At 40.9% G+C, this 19,653-nt stretch overlaps 3 protein-coding genes across 7 annotated transcripts in view; 2 read left to right on the forward strand and 1 right to left on the reverse strand.

Annotated features, from left to right (window-relative positions):
- tmed4 (transmembrane p24 trafficking protein 4) overlaps positions 1–1,713 on the reverse strand; it is a 3,589-nt gene extending 1,876 nt beyond the window's left edge. Inside the window, exons 1-3 of the mRNA XM_052059041.1 lie at positions 1,492–1,713; positions 810–910; positions 80–205 (exon numbers count right to left, since the gene is read on the reverse strand). Coding sequence (XP_051915001.1) covers positions 80–205; positions 810–910; positions 1,492–1,627 — 363 coding nt within the window. The 5' untranslated portion in view covers positions 1,628–1,713. The remainder of the gene's footprint in view (positions 1–79; positions 206–809; positions 911–1,491) is intronic.
- The window catches only part of ikbkg (inhibitor of nuclear factor kappa B kinase regulatory subunit gamma), a 27,367-nt gene extending 14,790 nt beyond the window's left edge, over positions 1–12,577 (forward strand). Inside the window, exons 1-15 of one of the 5 annotated variants that reach the window (XM_052059034.1) lie at positions 1,848–2,299; positions 2,760–2,900; positions 4,608–4,867; positions 5,728–5,802; positions 5,888–5,989; positions 6,506–6,688; positions 7,326–7,387; positions 7,612–7,659; positions 8,246–8,443; positions 8,533–8,685; positions 9,123–9,195; positions 9,277–9,411; positions 9,711–9,847; positions 10,183–10,259; positions 10,547–12,577. In XM_052059034.1, the coding sequence (XP_051914994.1) occupies positions 2,762–2,900; positions 4,608–4,867; positions 5,728–5,802; positions 5,888–5,989; positions 6,506–6,688; positions 7,326–7,387; positions 7,612–7,659; positions 8,246–8,443; positions 8,533–8,685; positions 9,123–9,195; positions 9,277–9,411; positions 9,711–9,847; positions 10,183–10,259; positions 10,547–10,737 (1,833 nt within the window). In that variant the 5' untranslated portion in view covers positions 1,848–2,299; positions 2,760–2,761 and the 3' untranslated portion in view covers positions 10,738–12,577. Of the gene's footprint in view, positions 1–1,847; positions 2,300–2,759; positions 2,901–4,607; positions 4,868–5,727; positions 5,803–5,887; positions 5,990–6,505; positions 6,689–7,325; positions 7,388–7,611; positions 7,660–8,245; positions 8,444–8,532; positions 8,686–9,122; positions 9,196–9,276; positions 9,412–9,710; positions 9,848–10,182; positions 10,260–10,546 lie in introns of those variants that run through there. The other 4 variants (XM_052059035.1, XM_052059036.1, XM_052059037.1 and 1 more) reach the window with 4 other exon arrangements.
- Positions 12,578–13,844: 1,267 nt separating this feature from the next.
- sephs3 (selenophosphate synthetase 3) lies at positions 13,845–18,979 on the forward strand. Its single transcript, XM_052056138.1, has 8 exons — positions 13,845–14,212; positions 15,348–15,451; positions 16,399–16,506; positions 16,586–16,740; positions 17,406–17,496; positions 17,617–17,716; positions 18,035–18,247; positions 18,507–18,979. The coding sequence occupies exons 1-8, from the start codon at positions 13,933–13,935 to the stop codon at positions 18,743–18,745; spliced, it is 1,290 nt and encodes a 429-aa protein (XP_051912098.1). The 5' UTR covers positions 13,845–13,932; the 3' UTR covers positions 18,746–18,979.
- The last annotated feature ends 674 nt before the right edge of the window (positions 18,980–19,653 follow it).

Raw genomic sequence — 19,653 nt, forward strand, 5'->3', positions numbered from 1 at the left:
TTTCTAAACCCTTCAACTGTTTCCAATCAAACTAGAGGTGTGACGGGAAAATATCAAAGTACCAGTAGCTGAGTCCTACCAGTTTCCCACCAGCAAACAGTGCCATTTTGGTGGAGTTGGAGTGCAGACATATCTTGTGCTCTCCTGGAGTATGAGATGTGAAGGTGAACCGACCATCGGACCCATACTGACGAGACAGGATGACCTGCAAGGGTTCGAACAACATCATTGACATTTTTCCTAATCAGTGGAATGCCTGAACATGCTCACCATTATTATCGAAACGATTCTTGCGACTATCTGCTCGTCCCATCAGTACTTGCCGTAGTGGGTGTAGCGAGTGTTTTTCCACATATTTGAAGGATATTTTCCTTTTCAAATGGCTTGTTCAGATGCCACACCTTCCTGCTCCCTTTTTAGGTATGGCTCTGTCATCCATCATCAAAAGATGAGTGGTTTTATATTGTTTTAGTTTCAGATTCATGCTGACACACGCATATGGTGACACATATTAAAACCAAAGACAATAAAGCTATTCTGATTCGATTCGGTTCTCTTTTACAGAAGTTGGAAATGTTAAAAAGGCACTTAAAAGATGTCCTGTCTGGTTTATAAGGGTTTTATGATGGCGAGTGGTGATCATTTTGAAATTCTACCTGGAACAAATTCATTCACTCTGCATAATGTTTCCAATTACAATTTTTAGTCAACTTAATATTCAAAGTTTGTTTAGATTTTGGAGATGCCTCAGAATTTATTGTAGCTGGAGGTGTTTTTTTGCCCTTCTCCTATTCCGTGTTCTTTCATACCTTTGTGTCAGGATCCTTGATCTCAACATGCATCCCAAGACCCGGTGTGGACGGGAGGTACGAATTAGTCTGTTTGTCCCAAAGCTGGGTTCGGTACTTTCCTGTAATGTGAAAGGCACGCCTTGTTAGGTCATAATATGATTATTAAAATATGCAACAGTCTGCAATTTAAATTTCTTGTTTTAATAGTTGCTTATGCCAAGAAACACGCCCAACTTCAACAATCATTATTAATGATGCCGACTTGTTGACATACACATATGTCCACAGTCACGAAGGATAGATAGATAGATAGATAGATAGATAGATAGATAGATAGATAGATAGATAGATAGATAGATAGATAGATAGATAGATAGATAGATAGATAGATAGATAGATAGATAGATAGATATGGGATGTGAATAAGTGCAGGTGAATAATCCACGTGTCAAACGCAATGTCACGAAACCGGTCGTCAGACACAGTTACAAGTATCTGCCTTGAGACACTGGACGACCAAGTACTGAAGTGGACAATCGGCGCGAATGATTTAAAAGCCAAAGAAAGCCTTTGTGAAAGTAATGGAGGACCGCGTTACTGAAACGTTTATCAACTATTACAGTCACGGGTTCAGTGTCTCGGATCAAGCCAGCTGGTTGCCTCCAAAATTAGGCTAGCTTTGCCGAGCTACACCGCTTACCGATAACCATGGTTTCGTCTGGAATTTCCTCGATAAAGCATTTTTTCTCCGTCTCTCCTATGTGGAAATAGAGTGCGTAGCTTGGATGAATAAAAGCTGCTACCAAAAGGACGCTAATTGTGGCGGCGGGGAGCATCTTAAACGAAAAACTCTCTTGAACCGCAAGTGTTAGACGAGAAAGAGTCGCCGTTTTCACGTGACGTCATCGACCAATGCGGAAGAAGGAAGGGGATTTCCTGCGCAACTCAGACTTTTGCCCTGAGAGATGTCTCGTAACCTTTAGAAAAGCAAAACAGTGTTCTTCCAATATTGGGGTAATTACTACGAGACACCATACACGGATAAAGAGCAGCATTTTGGTAAAATTGGAATGGTGTTATTTCCCAATTAGCGTGGTAAGGTGCAATTGAAAACATTGTATGGTTGCTTGGGTCGCGTTCGAATTGTTTTGCCTTGCAGTCCAAACTCGGAGTTCACAATTAAAACAATGCTAACAACACTGCGCCTCGTCATGTGTTTTACAGTTAACGTCAACCCACGCACAACGTTTTATTAGAACAAGAAAATAGAGGACCCGATAATTAACCGGTGGTCGCCCCTTTGTTAATGCCCGCTCCTGTGGTTGTCAACAAGTGCTTCCGAAGCCGTAGCAGTAATTTCCCAGCTAGTTGTGTAAGCTAAGTCGCTAGCTGTGTAGCAATAGCCTGCCTGAGCTGGCTCCTAGCTGGCTTTCTTTCGGGTTGTTCGCGACCTACTCACTGACTGCCTGCCTGCTTTTCTGGATAACAACACTGGAAAATAATAAAAGGTAACACAAGATCTCCCAGCGTCTCTTTATAAACCTATGCTCAAGGTAAATGTTTTAGTTTATACTTTGTTTCAATACTGCGTGGAAACGTGGTACACATCGAACTGTACATGACACGACTTTCCAAAGATTAATTAATATCAGTAAATTAAATATGTACTTTTATTTAATGTGCTCTACTTTTTCCATGTAAGATAAGACGAATCTGTCAAGGCATATTGCCAACTCCCGCTTTTTACTCCATCGTTTTGGGGGATGACGTAATGTTTTCTTGCGGTCACGTACGACGTTCTTTGTATCCATTTTGGCACGGTAGTGATGGTAGCATTGTAACTGTTCCGACAACCATTCAGTTATGGTGGAGGGTTTAAGCTCAAACTAAACGAAGGTGTCGCGTTAACACACCGTGTTTGTACGGGCAACATAATGCTTTGATCTGTGTGTTTACATCTGCGTGTAGGAATGGTGCAACCCCAACCTGATGGTCCACTGCAGTGGGACATGTCAGGAGAGGATAGTGGAGGGGCCCTCAGGGTCCCACCTGAGCTGGCAGCCAACGAAGTGGTCACCAGGTTGCTTGGAGACAATCATCAGCTCAGAGGTAGTACTCAAATAAACTCTACGGTTAGCAAACAAAGTTGTCCTGGAAGATGGGGAGCAAATGCAGATTTTGTTCCCCACTTGTCCACTTTTACCCCCACCAAGCTTTGGTATCTTATTTGTTTTGTAACAGAATTCCTACTATCATTAGTTTGTATCTCTCAAGAAGATTGTTTTAATAGTAGCACTATGTTATTTTGATATACTATTTTTAGTGTATGTTTTAATTGGAGCTCTAATGGCATTCAAGATTTATTTGGCCTTTAAAAAATGGAAACATGCCATAATTTGTTGTCATCTGGACTGATAGTTTCTTAGCAAATACTACATTGAGGACATTACACGTGTGTTATGAGAATCAATGTTTGTTTATTTTAGTGCTGAATTGTTCAAGCAGGTTATGTGTTTCACATACTTATACAATAGACCGTTGCAAGCAAGATTCAAGTGAATAGAATGAAAGCATGAGTGAACATGATGGACGGATATAGAACCAATTCAACATAATGATAAAATTTGTGGTACCAGTAATGTGCTGGATACAGAGAAACGTCATTTGTATAAAAAATCTTTGTCTAAATGTTCAAAAACCTGACAGACAAATTATAGTTTTCAAACTTGAATTTGAGAAAAATCCCACTTCCCTTACCAGATGCAAAGGTGAATAATTGTCTGCACCAATGCATTCGATGAGGTGATCCTATTCCCTTGGCAATTCAAGTTTTCATTACAGATTTAATCCAATTTAATTATAATACCGAAAAAACATTGCACCAACTATGTGCTAGGGCAGGGGTGCTCATTAGGTAGATCCTGATCTACCGGTAGATCTAAGACAGGTCCCAAGTAGATCAGAGGAGTGTCGAGGAGAAAAAACAAACAAAACAACCATTTGTGTCTTTGTACATGTTAATAATATATATTTTTGTGTTGATGTACACTGCACCCTAATCATCTTATCAATCTCATTTTCACCAAAAATATATTTTAAAATAACATAAAGCAGGTAAATGTTGAATTTACGGTGCCGCGTGATTACGTCACCGGAAGTTGTTTGCTCTCAGCAGTCTGCAATTGCAGCTTGTGATCAGAACTGTTGCGCTCTATCTTTTATCGTCATTATTCTCATTCAGAGTTTGCTTCGTGTACAATTCAACGAGGACACAAGCAAAGAATAGGAATCTAGGAAGGCCCAGGGAAGAGCTTTAAAATGGTACGTGTAAGCTACGATAGTTAACAGGCTGCAAAAGTGCGTCGCATGCCTCAGTTTCAAGCTGTTTCTCATCAGGGCGTGTGTGTGTGTGTGCGCGTGTGTGTGTGTGTGTGCGTGTGTGTGTGTGTGTGCGTGTGTGCGTGTGCGTGTGCGTGTGCGTGTGCGTGTGTGTTCGTGCGTGCGCGCGTGCCGGTAAGGGTCGATCCCGGGAGGTTAGTTGATCAAAAAGTAGATCTTCGATCCAAAAAGTTTGAGCACCCCTGTGCTAGGGCGTTGGTTTGTGGTGATCTTCTTGGACAAAGAAAACAAAGCATCCTTATACTGTTGCTCCACAGTACCACAAAGCACATTGTAGAACAACTACATTTCTCAGGTCTTTTAATTTAGGAAATACCTCTTAAGAATTAATGCTTTGATCACTCACTTCTACTGAATGAATTAATTTTGTGCATCCGTTTGACTACTTGTCCCCTTTCCCATCACACTGTCTTTCAGAAGCCTTGCGGCGGAGTAACCTTGCCTTGCGTCAGCGCTGTGAAGAGATGGAATGTTGGCAGAGAAAGACGAGGGAGGATAGGGAATTTCTCAGTTGTCGTTTCCAAGAGGCCAGGGCTCTGGTGGAAAGGCTGGCACTGGAGAACCACTCTTTACAAGGCCTGGTGAATGGACCGGCCTCCTCATCCAGCCACTGCTGTAGCTCCAGCCAGACTGAAAGCTCTTTTCCAACAAAGAATGGCCCACTTGATGCACCACTGGTTAGTTTATTTATAAAATTCACCAATACGCAATTAATTTGGTCTGTGCAATATATGCACGGCAACACCTTAAGCATTTAGGTTGGAAAGATGAGGATGGTTACGTGTTTCCGGTATTTGCTTGTTTCAAGCAACTGTGGCACCCTCTGAAGGAAAAATAACCTCAGTCTTTAAATGTGTGGACACGGACCTGCATGCACCGTAAAACTGCAGATGGGTCTTTAAAGCAGATATAAATGCTTTGATTCCTTAGTCGACACTAGAATGAGTGGAATAAATAAAAAGTTAATCTGACATTGTCTGTAACTTGACCTTTTAATAGCCAAATCAATCCAATAAAATCTTCAGGCATCAAGTCAAGTACAACTTTATTGTTAAATGTGCTATACAGCACAGATGAAATTTCTTGCCTCTCAAGACAACATACAACAAATATTTTACCTTTTAAAAAGATAATAATGTTCAAATTTTATTGACATTGTTTGAAACACATTCATTTCGCAATACATTGATATATACTGCCCCATACACATCATTCAGAGCTTATTGAGAGATGCTTTATAAATCTGAGCTCTACGGTTTGTATGTTTTTAATGTCCTCAATTAGAGATTCAAGAATATTGGGAAAGGCTCCGTATGATGCTACAGCAAGGAAAGTGTCTCCTTTGAGTAATGGAGTCCTCTAAACATAAGACCAAGTAGCTAAGACACAAGAACACCCACAGACTTTCCCGCAGTACCAACCCGTCCAGATTTGATTCGGAATAAACACAAAAAGGTCAACAAACCATGGGGGGAATGCTACAGTAAAAAGCATAACATCAAATAAGCACCTTTAGTTAATTTCATTTTTCCTTCAGATATTTGATCAACGGGAAAAGATGACAGCGGAGGAAGCAGATCAACACACGCAGACAACTCCCCCTCGTAGCTTGGTAAGATTTTGAGTGGACACCTGCAGCATGCTGTGGGTTCTAATGTAGTTGTTTACTTTCCGTCTAATGAGCATGTCTGTTCCAGGGTGATGCAAGTGTATGTAGCTCCGTGAGTAGTGCCCTCCCAACCCCCCCTACCTCCCTTACAGAGGTATCGGGGGGTTCAGTGGGCAGGGAAAATGGCCAGGTGAGACAGCTCACTCCAACCCTTTTCCCAATCTTACCTTCTTTGCTGCTGTTTCTTCTAGATTTTGTTTTCGTACCACATAATACCTGTCATCTATGAGACTAAAATCATGACCAAAAGGCCGGTCAAGTGCAAACCAAAATGGATCCCTCTACTGTTAGCTCTGTTGACATTAATTCTCCTTATCAGCATGTACCACGGCCATCTTTTGTGAGAGATACAGTGCTATACAGTACATCCAGTAAAAGGCCATTTGGGCTTTGTGAGGATTTCGGGTTTTGCTAGAAGGCAAAGTCTCTCATCGTAATGCACCCTTTACACTAATGGACACTAATTTTCCTTATCGGTTCACTCATATAAACCACTGGGCTGTCCAATGAATAAGAGCAGCGATACTTATGTATTGTCTGCCCATTAGCGCATCATGAGCATACTGTATGGTTCATTACAAATCCACTTTACTTCGCTGCATCCGCTCATCCAGAATTCTGTCACATTGCATGCTTCTCACTGCAGCCCGTCCAATATGCAAATGACTTCCTGCAAGTGAAGAGCCACAAAGAAAAGCTGGAGGAAGGCATGCGCGATCTGAAAAAGAAAAATGAAGAGTTGGAGAGGCAGAGGGATGAGGGTGAAAAGGAAAGAGAGAGAATGCGTCGCTGCATTGATCAGCTGGCTGCCAAATTGGCCCAAGCACAGGTATTGGTGATCCACTTAGGCCCAAATTGCACACGAGGAACGAAGGGCTGATTCATTGATTCCGTACTTCAAACCGTTGTTTCCATTGATGTGCACTTATTACATGTCATTCATGGCTGTGAAGCAAGAGGCGCTAGTTTAGAAAAGTAGCATCAATGTTGCCAACTTAGTGATTTGGTCGCAAAATACTTTTCTGACCCCTGTCAGAACTATTAAAAAGCAAGCAACGACTTTACTATTTGCCAAGAAACAGTAAACTTGAATTGTCACGTTTTTTTCCTATTTGACATTGACAGACTCTAGTTGTAGCCAACACAGTCAATCACACTGAATCCTGCCCAAGACATGTACAAAAGCAGTGACACATCAATGATGCCAAGGGTGGCACAACCCATCATTGGGTTCAGGGGGCAATTACTTTTTCACATAGAGACAGGTAGGTTTGGATTTTTTTTTGTGTATCAAAATAAATTAAATTGGCATTTAGAAACTGAATTTTGTATTTTCTTGGGTTGTCACTGTGTGATATTAAAATTTGTTTGATGAGCTGAAATCTTTGTGTGTGTGATAAATATGAAAAGAACACAGAAGGGGACAAATACTTTTTCACGGCACTGTACATGAATGTCTTTGACAGGCAAGCAGCGCTGCCGAGGAGGCCGGCCAACATCGCAGTGAAGCCCAGCACTCCTCTGACTGGTACGTTTTATGACAAAAAAAAAAATCTGGGTTTCAGTTAACACTACTAAAACGTCGAGTGTGTCAACAGTGCTGTTCAAGTAATCTTAACACAGAATCTTTGGGTTAAACATCCAAGAGTGCTTGCCATGTTGTTTTTTATTGTTGCAATCAAAGCCTTATTATTATTTTATTTTTTTGCTATATCTACTTCCTTCTCCCTTCATTCCTGTTCCTTGTATCAGCTCTAGCCTGGCTAAACTCACAGAGCAGCTTCAGGCCACGCAGGGCAGGTGAGCCCCCAGCTCTGTGTGGCTTTTCTTCCTGGTCAAATGCATGTTAAACTCGCAACTGTCTTGTTCACTGAAACCACTTCTGTTTTTTTGTTTGTTTGTTTGTTTGTGAACAGTGAGGCACACTCCTAAAACATTTTTTTAATCAATGTTTATCTTTTAGTTGGACATGACACCAACCATTGTGTCAAGAGGTACAGTTATAAGGCAACATTAGCATGTTCCCTTTTACATCTTGACAAGACCTTGCCTGACAAATTATACATGCCCTTTCCCAGTACAGGCTGATTCTATATTCTACTGTTTCAGTTGATGAGAATGGCTTTGATGCTAGACGTTATGTTACAATTCTTCAGGTTGTGTTACTTAGAAAAGATCAAATTGAGGATAAATAATACTCTTTTTGATCTTTTCTTTCCATTTCCCTCAGAGTCGTCGTCATACTTAATGCATAATTTGCTTTCATGAAGCATTTAATTTATTTGTTAAGTGCCGTATTTCTGATGGATCTTTTTTTGTTTGTTTTGTTGTTTTTTGTTAAGCGAACAATTATGGTCAAACTTAATTATGATTCAATAATTAATAGGTATCGTGAGCTAGAGGAGAAGCTTGACTACCTGCAGAAGAGTTCTGCTCAACGTGACAGAACCGAGGCTCTGCTGAAGCAAAAGGACAAGGACTGTGAGGCTCTCAAAGCTCAGGCAACATCTCTCTTAGCAGAACTGAATGAGAGGCAGAGCTGCCTGAACAAAAGCGAGCAAGAACGCAAAATGCTGGAGGACAAGTAAGCAATCACTTTTGGGGCAAACTTGAGATTTCGAAGACAGTGCCTAAGAGTGAACTCGTCGGCGCTCTGGTGTTATTTTTGTGCAGGTTGTGTAGTAAGGTGAAAGCCCTGCAGGTGGCAGAGCAAGAACTGGAGCAGCAGAGGAATCAGCATCATGTGAACATGGACAAGCTTATGTTGCAGATTCAGAGCTTGGAGCAAGCCCTTAAGACGGAGAGAAATGTTGTCACTGTGGAAAAGTGGGGACACACGCACGAGCAAACACACACAATTTCTGAGCAACAATGTGCAAGGATGTTCGTTAAAAAAAAGGTCCCACACACACACTAATGTGCATGGGACATGCATTGTACGTAACGTGTATTGTAAACAAGCAAACCTTAGCTGCAGGTGCTACATTGGTCCCATGACTTATTCTTGATATCGTTACTAGAACACTAAATGTGAACGAAATGTTGCTTCTGTCTCTGATGAGTTGTTTTCCCTCAGGCGCTGTGGTTTCTGAAAAATGTATTAGAGGTACAAAACTGGGCCAGATAGGAATGTCATTTCACAGATAATTTTACTTATGTACTTCTGTCAGCTCATACTGACAATTTTAACACGCATGACAATTTTTTTAATGCATACCCCCCTTTAACCAAATGCTGGTATTCATTTCCCTCTTGTTTCTTAGGAAAAAACTGACACAGCTTCAGCATGCTTACACGTGTCTCGTTAGAAGCTATGATTCTATCCTCAAAAATGAGGTAGGTATCAAGACAAATTGTTCTACCAATACCAGGTTTATGTTTTCACGTCCATCTTTATGTACCACCCATGTTTTCCAGGGAGGAGATCTGTGCAGCCGACTGGAGGAGGCTGAGAGAGCACTGGCCCTCAAGCAGGACCTGATTGACAAACTAAAGGAGGAGGTCGAGCAGCAAAAAGGCTCACTGGAGACGGTTCCTGTCCTTACTGCGCAGGTACAAATTCACAGCTATAGGCCCCCACTTTCGTGGGCATGATTAACAGGGTACCTTTATAGGTGGGAGTTGTGAAGTTAAACATTTTGCCTCACATTTGAAACGGCTCAAAAATCCCCAAACCCATACAGCATGTCAGAACTTGCTATAGTTGTTTTTGTTATCAGCTAAGCAGGAAATCTCTGCTTGAACAGTCAGTCAGTTGTTAGCAATCATAAACCATTCGTTTTACATGGCTGTAAAACTGACATGACCTGGTTCAATAACCTGGCTTCTTCTCTACTTTGATCTATGTTCAGGCTGAGATCTACAAAGCAGATTTCCTTGCAGAACGAGAAGCAAGAGAAAAGCTAAACCAGAAGAAAGAAGAGCTGCAGGATCAGCTGAATCACGCTTTGGCGGAGATCGATAGGCACAAACAGGAAGCCACATCCCGGTAAATATATCTGTCGAACAAACAAAAGAACCCTGCTTGTCTGCTAGGTGAATCCATGTTGATACCATGATTGCGGACACAGTTTATCCACACATTTTGAGAAAGTCGAGTGTATTTGCTTTGGATCTTGAGATCCAGACTTTCATTTAGAACTACGGTGCATTAATAGGATGCTGTATCAGCCTGAAGCTTTACTGCAGTTATGAAGTAGGGCTCTTGGCACATGCTTAAAATTGAATCAAGGATCTGCCTTTGTTTTATCATGCTGGAATAGTAAATCTTGATTGATGTCTGAAGCAGGTTCATGAAAGTAACCACATCTTCCACTGTTTCAGGGCACGTATGGAGCAGATGAAGCTGAGGCATCAGGAGGACTTTCCAACACGGGTTCCACACATTCCGCCTACACAGGGTACACCACGACTGAAAATGCGACGGACAATCTTATGAAACTTAAAATGATGTCAAAATCGAATACTGTCCAAATTTAACTTCAACACAATGCAGTTTTAAATTGTCTATTCTCATTCTACTTAGATACGGCTCTTTTTTCTCACTTTGGCTCTTGCACACATTTCTGCACTTGAAGCCGAGGAGCAAGTTTACTTGTTACATTGAAGAAAAATGTTGCAGTATAACGGCAAAAAGATTTCTGAAAAGTTTGTCACTGAGAGACACCCGCTTATGCTCTATTGTCAGGTGGATTTTCTGCCGGAGCGTTCAACACGGCACCCCCTCCATCATTGTACCGCAATCCAGGATTGGTGCAGCCTAGTGATCAAGGAGCAGCAGGAGCTGAGGATCTGCCAGACTTATGTTGTCCCAAGTGCCAGTACCATGCTCCAGATATGGACACACTGCAAATCCACGTTATGGACTGCATACAGTAACAGATTCAGAGTTCATCTTCCCTTCAATAATCATACATCGACCAGCCATACCATTATAATCACTGATAGGTGACTTGAATAACATAAGCCTTGTTACAATAGCACCTGTCATGGATTAAGATTTTAGACTTGGGTATGTTGCCATTTTACCCTTAAAGTTAATTGATTTGAGTCAGCATCTCTGCGGGAGCGGCTAGTACCTACCTTAAGCGATCTGAGAATGGACATCGAGTGACCCAACAACAGGATAATGGGCGCTAAATGTAATTGATGTAAGTCTAACAACGTTGCTCCACAGAAAGGTACTAAAGCTTAAACTTGTTTATTTTATGTTATTTTTTAAAGAAATAACCTGTCGTGTTCAGCTGCTTAGACATGCAGTAATGGTGGCTCAGTCTACCTTTTCATGCCAGAACCGTTCTGTTGTGCACTCGGAATGTTCAATATAATCCCTCTATTATTTGTACAATGCAACATGGGGGAGAGGGAGGCAGTGCTACAGGTATGTAGTAGATATGCCGTGTCAGTCACCCTTGTTTAGAATATAAGTGTAGAAAGGTAAAAGGTTGTGGATTTGTTTTTATTTTTGTGTAACACCAAGGTCCAGGTGTTGACTTGGCATCCAAAGTCCGTAACAGCAAGGTCCAGGTGTTGACTTGGCATCCAAAGTCCAAACACTTGGATTCATTTGAGGTCCTTTGAGATGTACTTGAGAGTAGGTGCCAACCCAGCGTCACATATTTAATTTGTCTGATGTTAATCGTTTGGTGTCCCGATACACCGTCAAAGGTTTTGTGACGTTCATGTCAGAGCTGTTTTAGCTCCTATACAGTGTTAATCGGAAGAATATACTGATATGGCTGATCGGTGTAGACGGGGGTCCCTTTCCAGCGCAGTGTGTAGCTGGGCTCAACATTTTTCTAGTCGCACCTTACTTGCACTTAAATGCAACACACATTTAATAAAGTTGACCTAATATGGACGCTTAAAATGATGATGATAGGATATCAAGATGTGCCAAACACAGGACTTATCTTGTGAACAAAAGAAATAATGACATCTTTGTATTCCTCTAGACCTGGTCCACCCATTCACTTTCTGCTGTAGAGTTCCCCACTCTTCAATTCTGTCCTTTTCCACTCTATTTTGTTGTTGTCCATTGCTTTTCCCAGGTCGCACCTACCCTTTAAATGTAATTCTTTGGCAAAAGCATTTTCACAGGGTTTGTCCTTAGTCCCTGATGCTTTTTTCTTTCTTGCTCTCACTTTACTCTGCTGAGACAGTGGTAACCTAAAGGAGGAACAGCTGATGTGTGTGGAATTAAACGTGTTCTTGAATTGTATCATCCATTGTTATTTAACAATAGTTAATCTTTGGACCTGAAATATACCTTTAACAGAAAACAACAGTCAAATATTTTTTACAATCTCCCTGAAGGGTAAACGTGAGCGAATAACCCAGTGAGCTTTAAATTAAGGTGTATATTCAAATACTGTATGTTTTGGTCATTAATGTTGCAAGTCTTCATTACCTCAAAACACATCTGTACTTGAGATGGTTTAACTCTGAGTGAACAAAGTAGCCATTCTCTTTGTACTGTGTCTATGTATACTGTCGACTACATCACTGCTATATCACTGAGAACCTTTATTGTGTACTCTTCTTCCCTGTAGCTATCAATTATCTGAATGTAAAAAGCATTGAGGTCAACGTTTTTGTGATTATTGTCTGTTATGATAGATAATCTCTGTTGGTGTAATGAAAATTGTTTCAATCCATTGACAAATCCCAAATAAATCAAATGTTCATTGGCTCACACAAGATGCATTCATACCATGAACCCTCTGGCCTCTGTGTTGGCTATTTGTGTCCTCGCTACATTTTTATCATGCTATTTTAGTTGTGGTAATGTGAATGAATATGGCTAAAATAGTTGGAGATTACCAGGGCAGGACTGGGACAAAAAAATCAAGCACAATTAGCAAAACATTCAGCAATTATGTTATTGACATATGTCATTGTGCTTGAAATACAATACCGAAGGAAGGTGAAATATTTGAGTAAACGTATCCAATTTCTTTCATGGTTATTTGATAGAGCATTTAAAGTAATCATTAACCACAAATATCTAATAATCCTTAAACAGTCATATGCTGTTATTTTTAATTTGATTATTGTATTAGATGTAAAATGTCCAAATAAAATATATGTTTTTTTTGGGGGGGGGGGGGGGTGTACATGTATAGTGCATACCTGTCAACTTTTCGGAGCGCCAACCTGTATAAACTACCAAAAAAATCCTTATAACATACCAAAGCATTTTATGTCAAAATAACGGCACAGAAAAAAACCTACGAAATTTTCAATGATATTTATTGTAGATCTCCATAATACAATGTCTGGTTAATGTCTAATCATCATTCTACTTAGTGAAATGAAAGCATTCGAGTAGCCGAGCACCTTTCTGGGCAAAAGCAAACGGAACTACCTGTCGGGGGAAAACAGAAAACGGAAATTTTCAGAATCCGTATGATTTGTGCGATACGGCCATATACGTAAGATTCACCACAAAATCCGTATGAGCTATGGCTTGCGATTTAAAATAGTCGTCACCACTGTCCAAACTGATCGCGGTGCCCGTCAGAGAAGGGAAAATGTATTTGGCCCTCACAGGAAAAGGTTTGGGGATCCCTGATACAAACAGGAACAAACTATACAAGGGTGTAGGCTGGTTTGACCGCGAAGAGGTAGTTGCAGTTAAGAGTTTATATTTTCTACATTGTTCATGTACTGCTTTTGTGCTTTTAGAAAAGTGGCCGAAGATGATGGCAAAATAAATGGAGAAAGAGAGACATCAACATTCCTTTCAAAATAAAAACACTTAGATTTTTTTTATAATATTTTACCTTCTCAGTCTATGCTTATTTTTGAGACCACTAAAACACTAATGTTATTTACATTCTCTACGACTTTCTACAACCACGTGCATAATCTAGAGGCATAAAACAAAAGATCTTTGTATGCGGTGACCTCAATATTTTTATTTTATTTTGGTATAATCCAAAGTAGTTTTACCGGTTCCTGTTAGAGTTTGCCTACAGTGTGGTTCACCGCTGTCCTCCATTCATCTTGGCTGCAACCTGTGATAGTTTGCCCCCACCCGCCCTGAGAACCTGAAGGTTTTTCCAGATCGACATGTCAGGTTCAACTTCCCCGCCTGCCAAAACCGAGGCGATGGGAACCGAGGGTTGTTTCCCGCCAGGATACAAGGTTTTCATCCCCGAGGAACACGGCTTGGAGCGCGGATTTCGTCTCACAGCCTTCTCGGACTTGAAAGGATGAGGCTGCAAGGTCCCGCAGGAGGCTCTGCTCAAACTCCTGGCGGGACTCGAGCCGAACCGGGCGGACGGGCCAGGGAAGGATGGAGACCAAGCATCTGAGTTCGCTCAACAGGTACCCGCCGGCCCTCGGCTTGGTAAGGAAACGTTATTTTATTCTTTTTTTAATTACGAAGGCCAAGCACCGCGACGCTTGACGTTTCTCGCTAGCGTAGCTGCACAGGCTAGCTAACGTGTGTTCATATGCTGCTGTCACAAATTAGCTCAAGAATTTTTGAACAAATATTTTTGGGGGCTACAACTCAGGCGCCAAGGTTATATAGTCAAGAAATACGACAAAAATGTTTGCGTTATTTTAAAAAAGACAAGGTAGTATGAGTCAGCGTAATTTGAATGTGTGAGGCTTTGCGTCATGCGTGCGCCGCGAACGGTCAAAGGCTAAAAACACGTTAACGTTGCAAACGAAATAGATGCAATCAAAAAACGACAAATACACGCATACAAACTATTGTTTTGTGTTTTTTGTTATTGTAAAGTGTTCTTGAGTGTCTTGAAAGGCACTTATAAATAAAATGTATTATTATTATTATTACAAACTGGAAAAAACACAAAAAAGCGAAACAAATGCTCTCCAAATAAGAAATGTTGGAAACAGCCAAACGCTGCAAACACATGAATAATATATGAGGCACCGATACAGTACTGTATTGACTTATCACATCAATTAAAAAATATATATATTCAACAATTTTAAAGTGACAAATACAAACATTACACAGAAGCAAAATAACAAAGACGTTTTAATTCCAATAGTCTTAAACTAAGAAACATTGATAACATGAAAATTGGAGCAAAAGTACAAAGTTTTGACCACTTTATTCTTTTTTACCCATTTACAGAAATAAATCATTCAGCCCAACAGCAAATATGACCAGCTATAGCAGGTGCAGTTTAAGTGGTCAACAAAGGAACATGATTTGCCATCACGTACACAAGATCACACCATTGTTTCTTTATTTGTTTAATGTCTAATCTAAGTTACATGTTTTTAGCTGTAGTATTGCTGAACACAAAGTAGGTGCTATTATTAAAAAGTAATATGAAAAAGGTTTGTTTTTTAGGGATCCTGACTCATATGGGGCTAAGGGGGAACAAGTGACTTGGTGGACATAACAGTTTGACTTCATGCAAACGTTGCTTGTGTGACATTTATCACGCATATTGTAACATGTAATCCGCAAAGTATTATTTATCTGCCTTGTCTGATTCCAGGAGTGGGGATGGACTGCTGTGTGATCCCGCTAAGGCACGGCGGGCTGTCTTTAGTCCAGACAACAGACTTCTTTTACCCGCTTGTGGAGGATCCCTACATGATGGTGAGGATTTTCCTCCAAGGGGAAGCTCTGAGGTTTGATAGTCAAGAGTCTTTCTAGTTCACCCACATTCCTAATGACAACACGCTATAGGTATCTACAATTAAGAATTCCTGTTATTCTTAAGAAGATATTTTGAACCTTAAAAAAAAAAATTATATTCACGTTGTTTGTCAGTCCGTCCATTAATTTGACCAGACGTGTTGCTGCCGCATTGTTTTAACTACAGAATAGTTGTTCTTTTTAGTTCCAACATCAGAATCTGGGTCGGTTATTGCACACTTTGTAGTACTGAAATAGTGGTAAATATTCCTTGCGGCACACATCCTGAAAGCTGGATGAGTTAGCCTGTATGCTACTTTGTCACTCGCTGCGAAACCACAGATATTGGCTAATTGATGCCACTTACATCGCTGCCACCATGGGTGTATTTGCTCCAAGTTTATTAGAACTCATTGAAGTCTTCACATTTGTGTTTCCTGTTCGTCATATCAGTGGAGAAGATTTGCAGGGAAGATTTGCTATGAATCTTGAAAAGATTCATAGCATTCTCTTTTAAGATGCATCAACTGGTGTTACTTCATGGTTTAAGTTTGGAACTGTAATCGAAAGTGGACTTGCACTAACAGTTAGCATGGAAACAGAACGGCGGTTCCGGTAACGCCATACCAGATGATCTGATTCGATATTTCATTTGCCACACCTACTCGTACGCATGAGTTGAATCACCACCTATTTGTGCAAAACACTTCTATTTTCCAATAGATGGAGGTAGATGTTATCTAACGTAACGTCAGAAACATGAAGTCTCAAGAAACGTTAGAGAAAAAAATATTTTGAAACAGCATGGGTCTGGTTCTATTTTGTAGGCCTGCGCGTACCGGTAATTGGATTGAACAAAAAGGACCTTTTGAGGAGATTAATTGAACTGTCTTTTCTTTGCCTCGCAGGGCAAGATTGCATGCGCCAATGTCCTCAGCGATCTATATGCCATGGGCATCACTGAGTGTGATAACATGCTGATGCTGCTCAGTGTTAGCCAGAAGATGAATGACAAGGTAATATTTATTGACGTATTTAACTGTAAATGTTGAACGTTGTTTGAGATGCACTTTACCTGATCACAATATGATGCAGGACCGCGAGCGTGTCATGCCGCTAATGATTCGTGGATTTCGTGATGCTGCTGAGGAAGGAGGGACTTCGGTGACAGGCGGCCAGACGGTGATCAATCCATGGATCATTATAGGGGGAGTGGCCTCAGTTGTTTGCCAGCCCAACGACTTCATCCTGTAAGTCACTTTCAAGGGTTGCTCTCGACAGCACCACGTGCTGTGCATTTGAACAAAGTCGTGCTCAAACAGAAAACTATTCAATTATTCTTTAATAATGCTCCCAGGGCACGTTTGCAAAATTAATTTAGCCTGCTAAGTCACACCTTGTGTCTGTGATTGGTTTTCAGGTGCTGTTTTTTTTTTACTTATTCTAAAGGAAAATTCTGACTTGAATTCCCCTTTAACGAATTTAAAATTGCTTGAAAAAAATTGCTGCTCTTGAATACAACTTGCATCTGAGTAGTGTTGCAAAGCTATTTCCTAGTTACTCAAAAGCTGTGTGGCGTAATTGCTGCCCGTATTTAACGTCTGGGTGTCTTTTTTTAGATAATAACAAGTGTTAGTACTGTTTTAATCAATGCCAGCATTTTTGATGATTTTCTCAAATCATAATTGTTATGAGCTACTTTCAAGTCATAATGACTGTTTCAACAAACTTTAGGAAAGGTGTTTTTCCCCTTTTCCCCCTTTAAGGTGTAATTAACCCTTTAAATTAGTTACCGGTATGTTTATTTTTTTGCATAATGTTCTTCACAGAGCTTGAGGCATTTTTTTAACTCGGAACAGGACATCCAGGCCTGCTGACAGGTCACATTTTAAAGGTCTCTCCTTCTCTCCTCTAGTCCAGACGGTGCTGTCCCAGGCGATGTCTTGGTCCTCACCAAGCCTTTAGGGACACAGGTGGCTGTTAATGCTCACCAGTGGCTTGAACAGGTCAGTACTATTCATTGTGTGTGGTCAAACAGGGCATGACGCACTCTCCTAGAATTCTGACCGTTACTGTCTTCCTTCTCCTCCTCTTATGTATGCATTTGAATTGCTTTGTCTAACCAGCCTGATCGGTGGAACAAGATCAAGCTTGTCATCACCAAACAGGAAGTTAAAGAGGCCTATCAGGAAGCTATGTTTTCGATGGCAACACTAAACCGTACAGGTATGCAGCACACATTTGATATGATCCTTTTTTTGATGCGGTGTTTTCTTGTTGGTCTATTTCTGCCCATCTTTTTCTTAACTCTATCTTTCAATAGATTTTATTAATTAATAATTAGCTGACATTTTAAAAATGATCACAAAAACTCCCAAGTAGTATTGAAAGATTGCTACAATTATGGTCAACAAGGATGGGAGAAAAGATATTTGAATTAAAAGGCACATGAGTGTTGTCATCTTTTTTTGAGTGTACGTGCGTGCGTGCCAGCAGATCTGAATACCTACTTGTGTGGTCAACATGTTTACATTTTCCCTCCAGCGGCAGGTCTCATGCACAAGTTCCAGGCCCACGCAGCAACAGACGTGACAGGCTTTGGTTTGTTGGGGCACGCCAACAACCTTGCAACGCAACAACGCAGCGATGTGGCCTTCGTTATCCACAACCTACCCATCATAGCCAAAATGGCTGCCGTCAGCAAAGCATGTGGAAACATATTCAATTTGGTTCAGGGCACATCGTCTGAGACATCCGGTAATACTGCAGGCACAAATAATAACAAAAGTTGCTCATAAATACATAGAAAGAATGACATTGTGATAGGGCTTGTTCCATCAGTAGTATTGTTAGAAATTAGCAAAAGCTAACAATTATCAGTGTCCTACCTCTGACCCAGTCTGGCCAAATATCTGTTTTACGTCTTGCCTTTAGGTTTGATTGTTGGACACTGTGTACCTGGTACACCTGGTAGTCTGACCACGTTTGTGTTGCACTCTCTATCTCCCTTTCTAAGGTGGATTGCTGGTTTGTCTGCCCAGAGAGCAGGCGGCCAAATTTTGTTCTGAGATGAAGAGCCAAAGCTTGGGGGCTGGAGGTCAGGGTGCCTGGATCATTGGAATTGTAGAGAAAGGAGACCGTCGCGCTCGTATCATCGACAAGCCCCGTATTATTGAGGTGCCACCACGAGGAAGCCAAGTGGCCAATCAGGATAACAACTCTGCAAGCCCTTTGCCTGGGCCAAATTTGTCCTAAACTATGTATGTATGGATGGATGTGTTTTTGAGTGTGTATGTCGAGGATGCTGTCCATATCTTCTGGAAATCATACATCACCATTGTCATTTTTTTTTCTCTGTTGTTGGGTATGGACCTGCATATGACTTTGTCAGATATGAAGCTGTACTATTAGCTCAATGTCTGACTCATTTTATGAAGTGCCATCTTCAAGAATTGGAAATAATGCAAAATAAATGAACATTCCAAATCATCCATGACAAATTCACAGATGAAAATGTATTTCCACAGGAATGCATGTGTTTGTATATGGATGTTTTTTTATGTGACGTGGGCCGCTGTTTTGTTGGCTTGATTTGAATAGGGGATATTATTAATGTGTTGTGAATGAATTTATTCCACAAATGCAATTGCGCATCTGTCTTGTGTCTGGCTTAGACATTACAGTCCGGAGGAAGTCTTGAGCAGCTTGCTCCGGACAAGTGACGCCAGGCTCAGATAGCCCTTTTCGGCTGATTCGTTGTCCAGCACAAAGTCACTCATTCTTCCAGTTTATGAAACTCTGCCATATAAACCCCCACCAAGGGGCCTGGTGAAGTGGATGCCAGTCATTGGAAGGGTGACCAGACTTGGCTTGCTGGAGGGCGAAAGCTGTTTGTAAAATTCCTGTTTTTCACAATCAAATAAAAAAAATAATCCACTGTTGGCTTGCTGTTTCTTGTGTCATGCAACTAAAAAATATTGAATTCCACAGAGAAATACAATAATACAAGTCATGGTTTGATTTCAGTGAATTTGCGTTCTGTTAAAATAGACTAGCCCAGGTTTAACACTGTGTAACTAAAAGGGTCAGACGATATATATTTTAGGTGAGTGTGTCTGGGTTATGTCAGTCCAGTATAGGGTCACGTTTTGTTTCATGGGTGC

Source organism: Hippocampus zosterae, chromosome 2, assembly GCF_025434085.1.
Source record: "Hippocampus zosterae strain Florida chromosome 2, ASM2543408v3, whole genome shotgun sequence".
NCBI classification, from domain to species: Eukaryota; Metazoa; Chordata; class Actinopteri; order Syngnathiformes; family Syngnathidae; genus Hippocampus; species Hippocampus zosterae.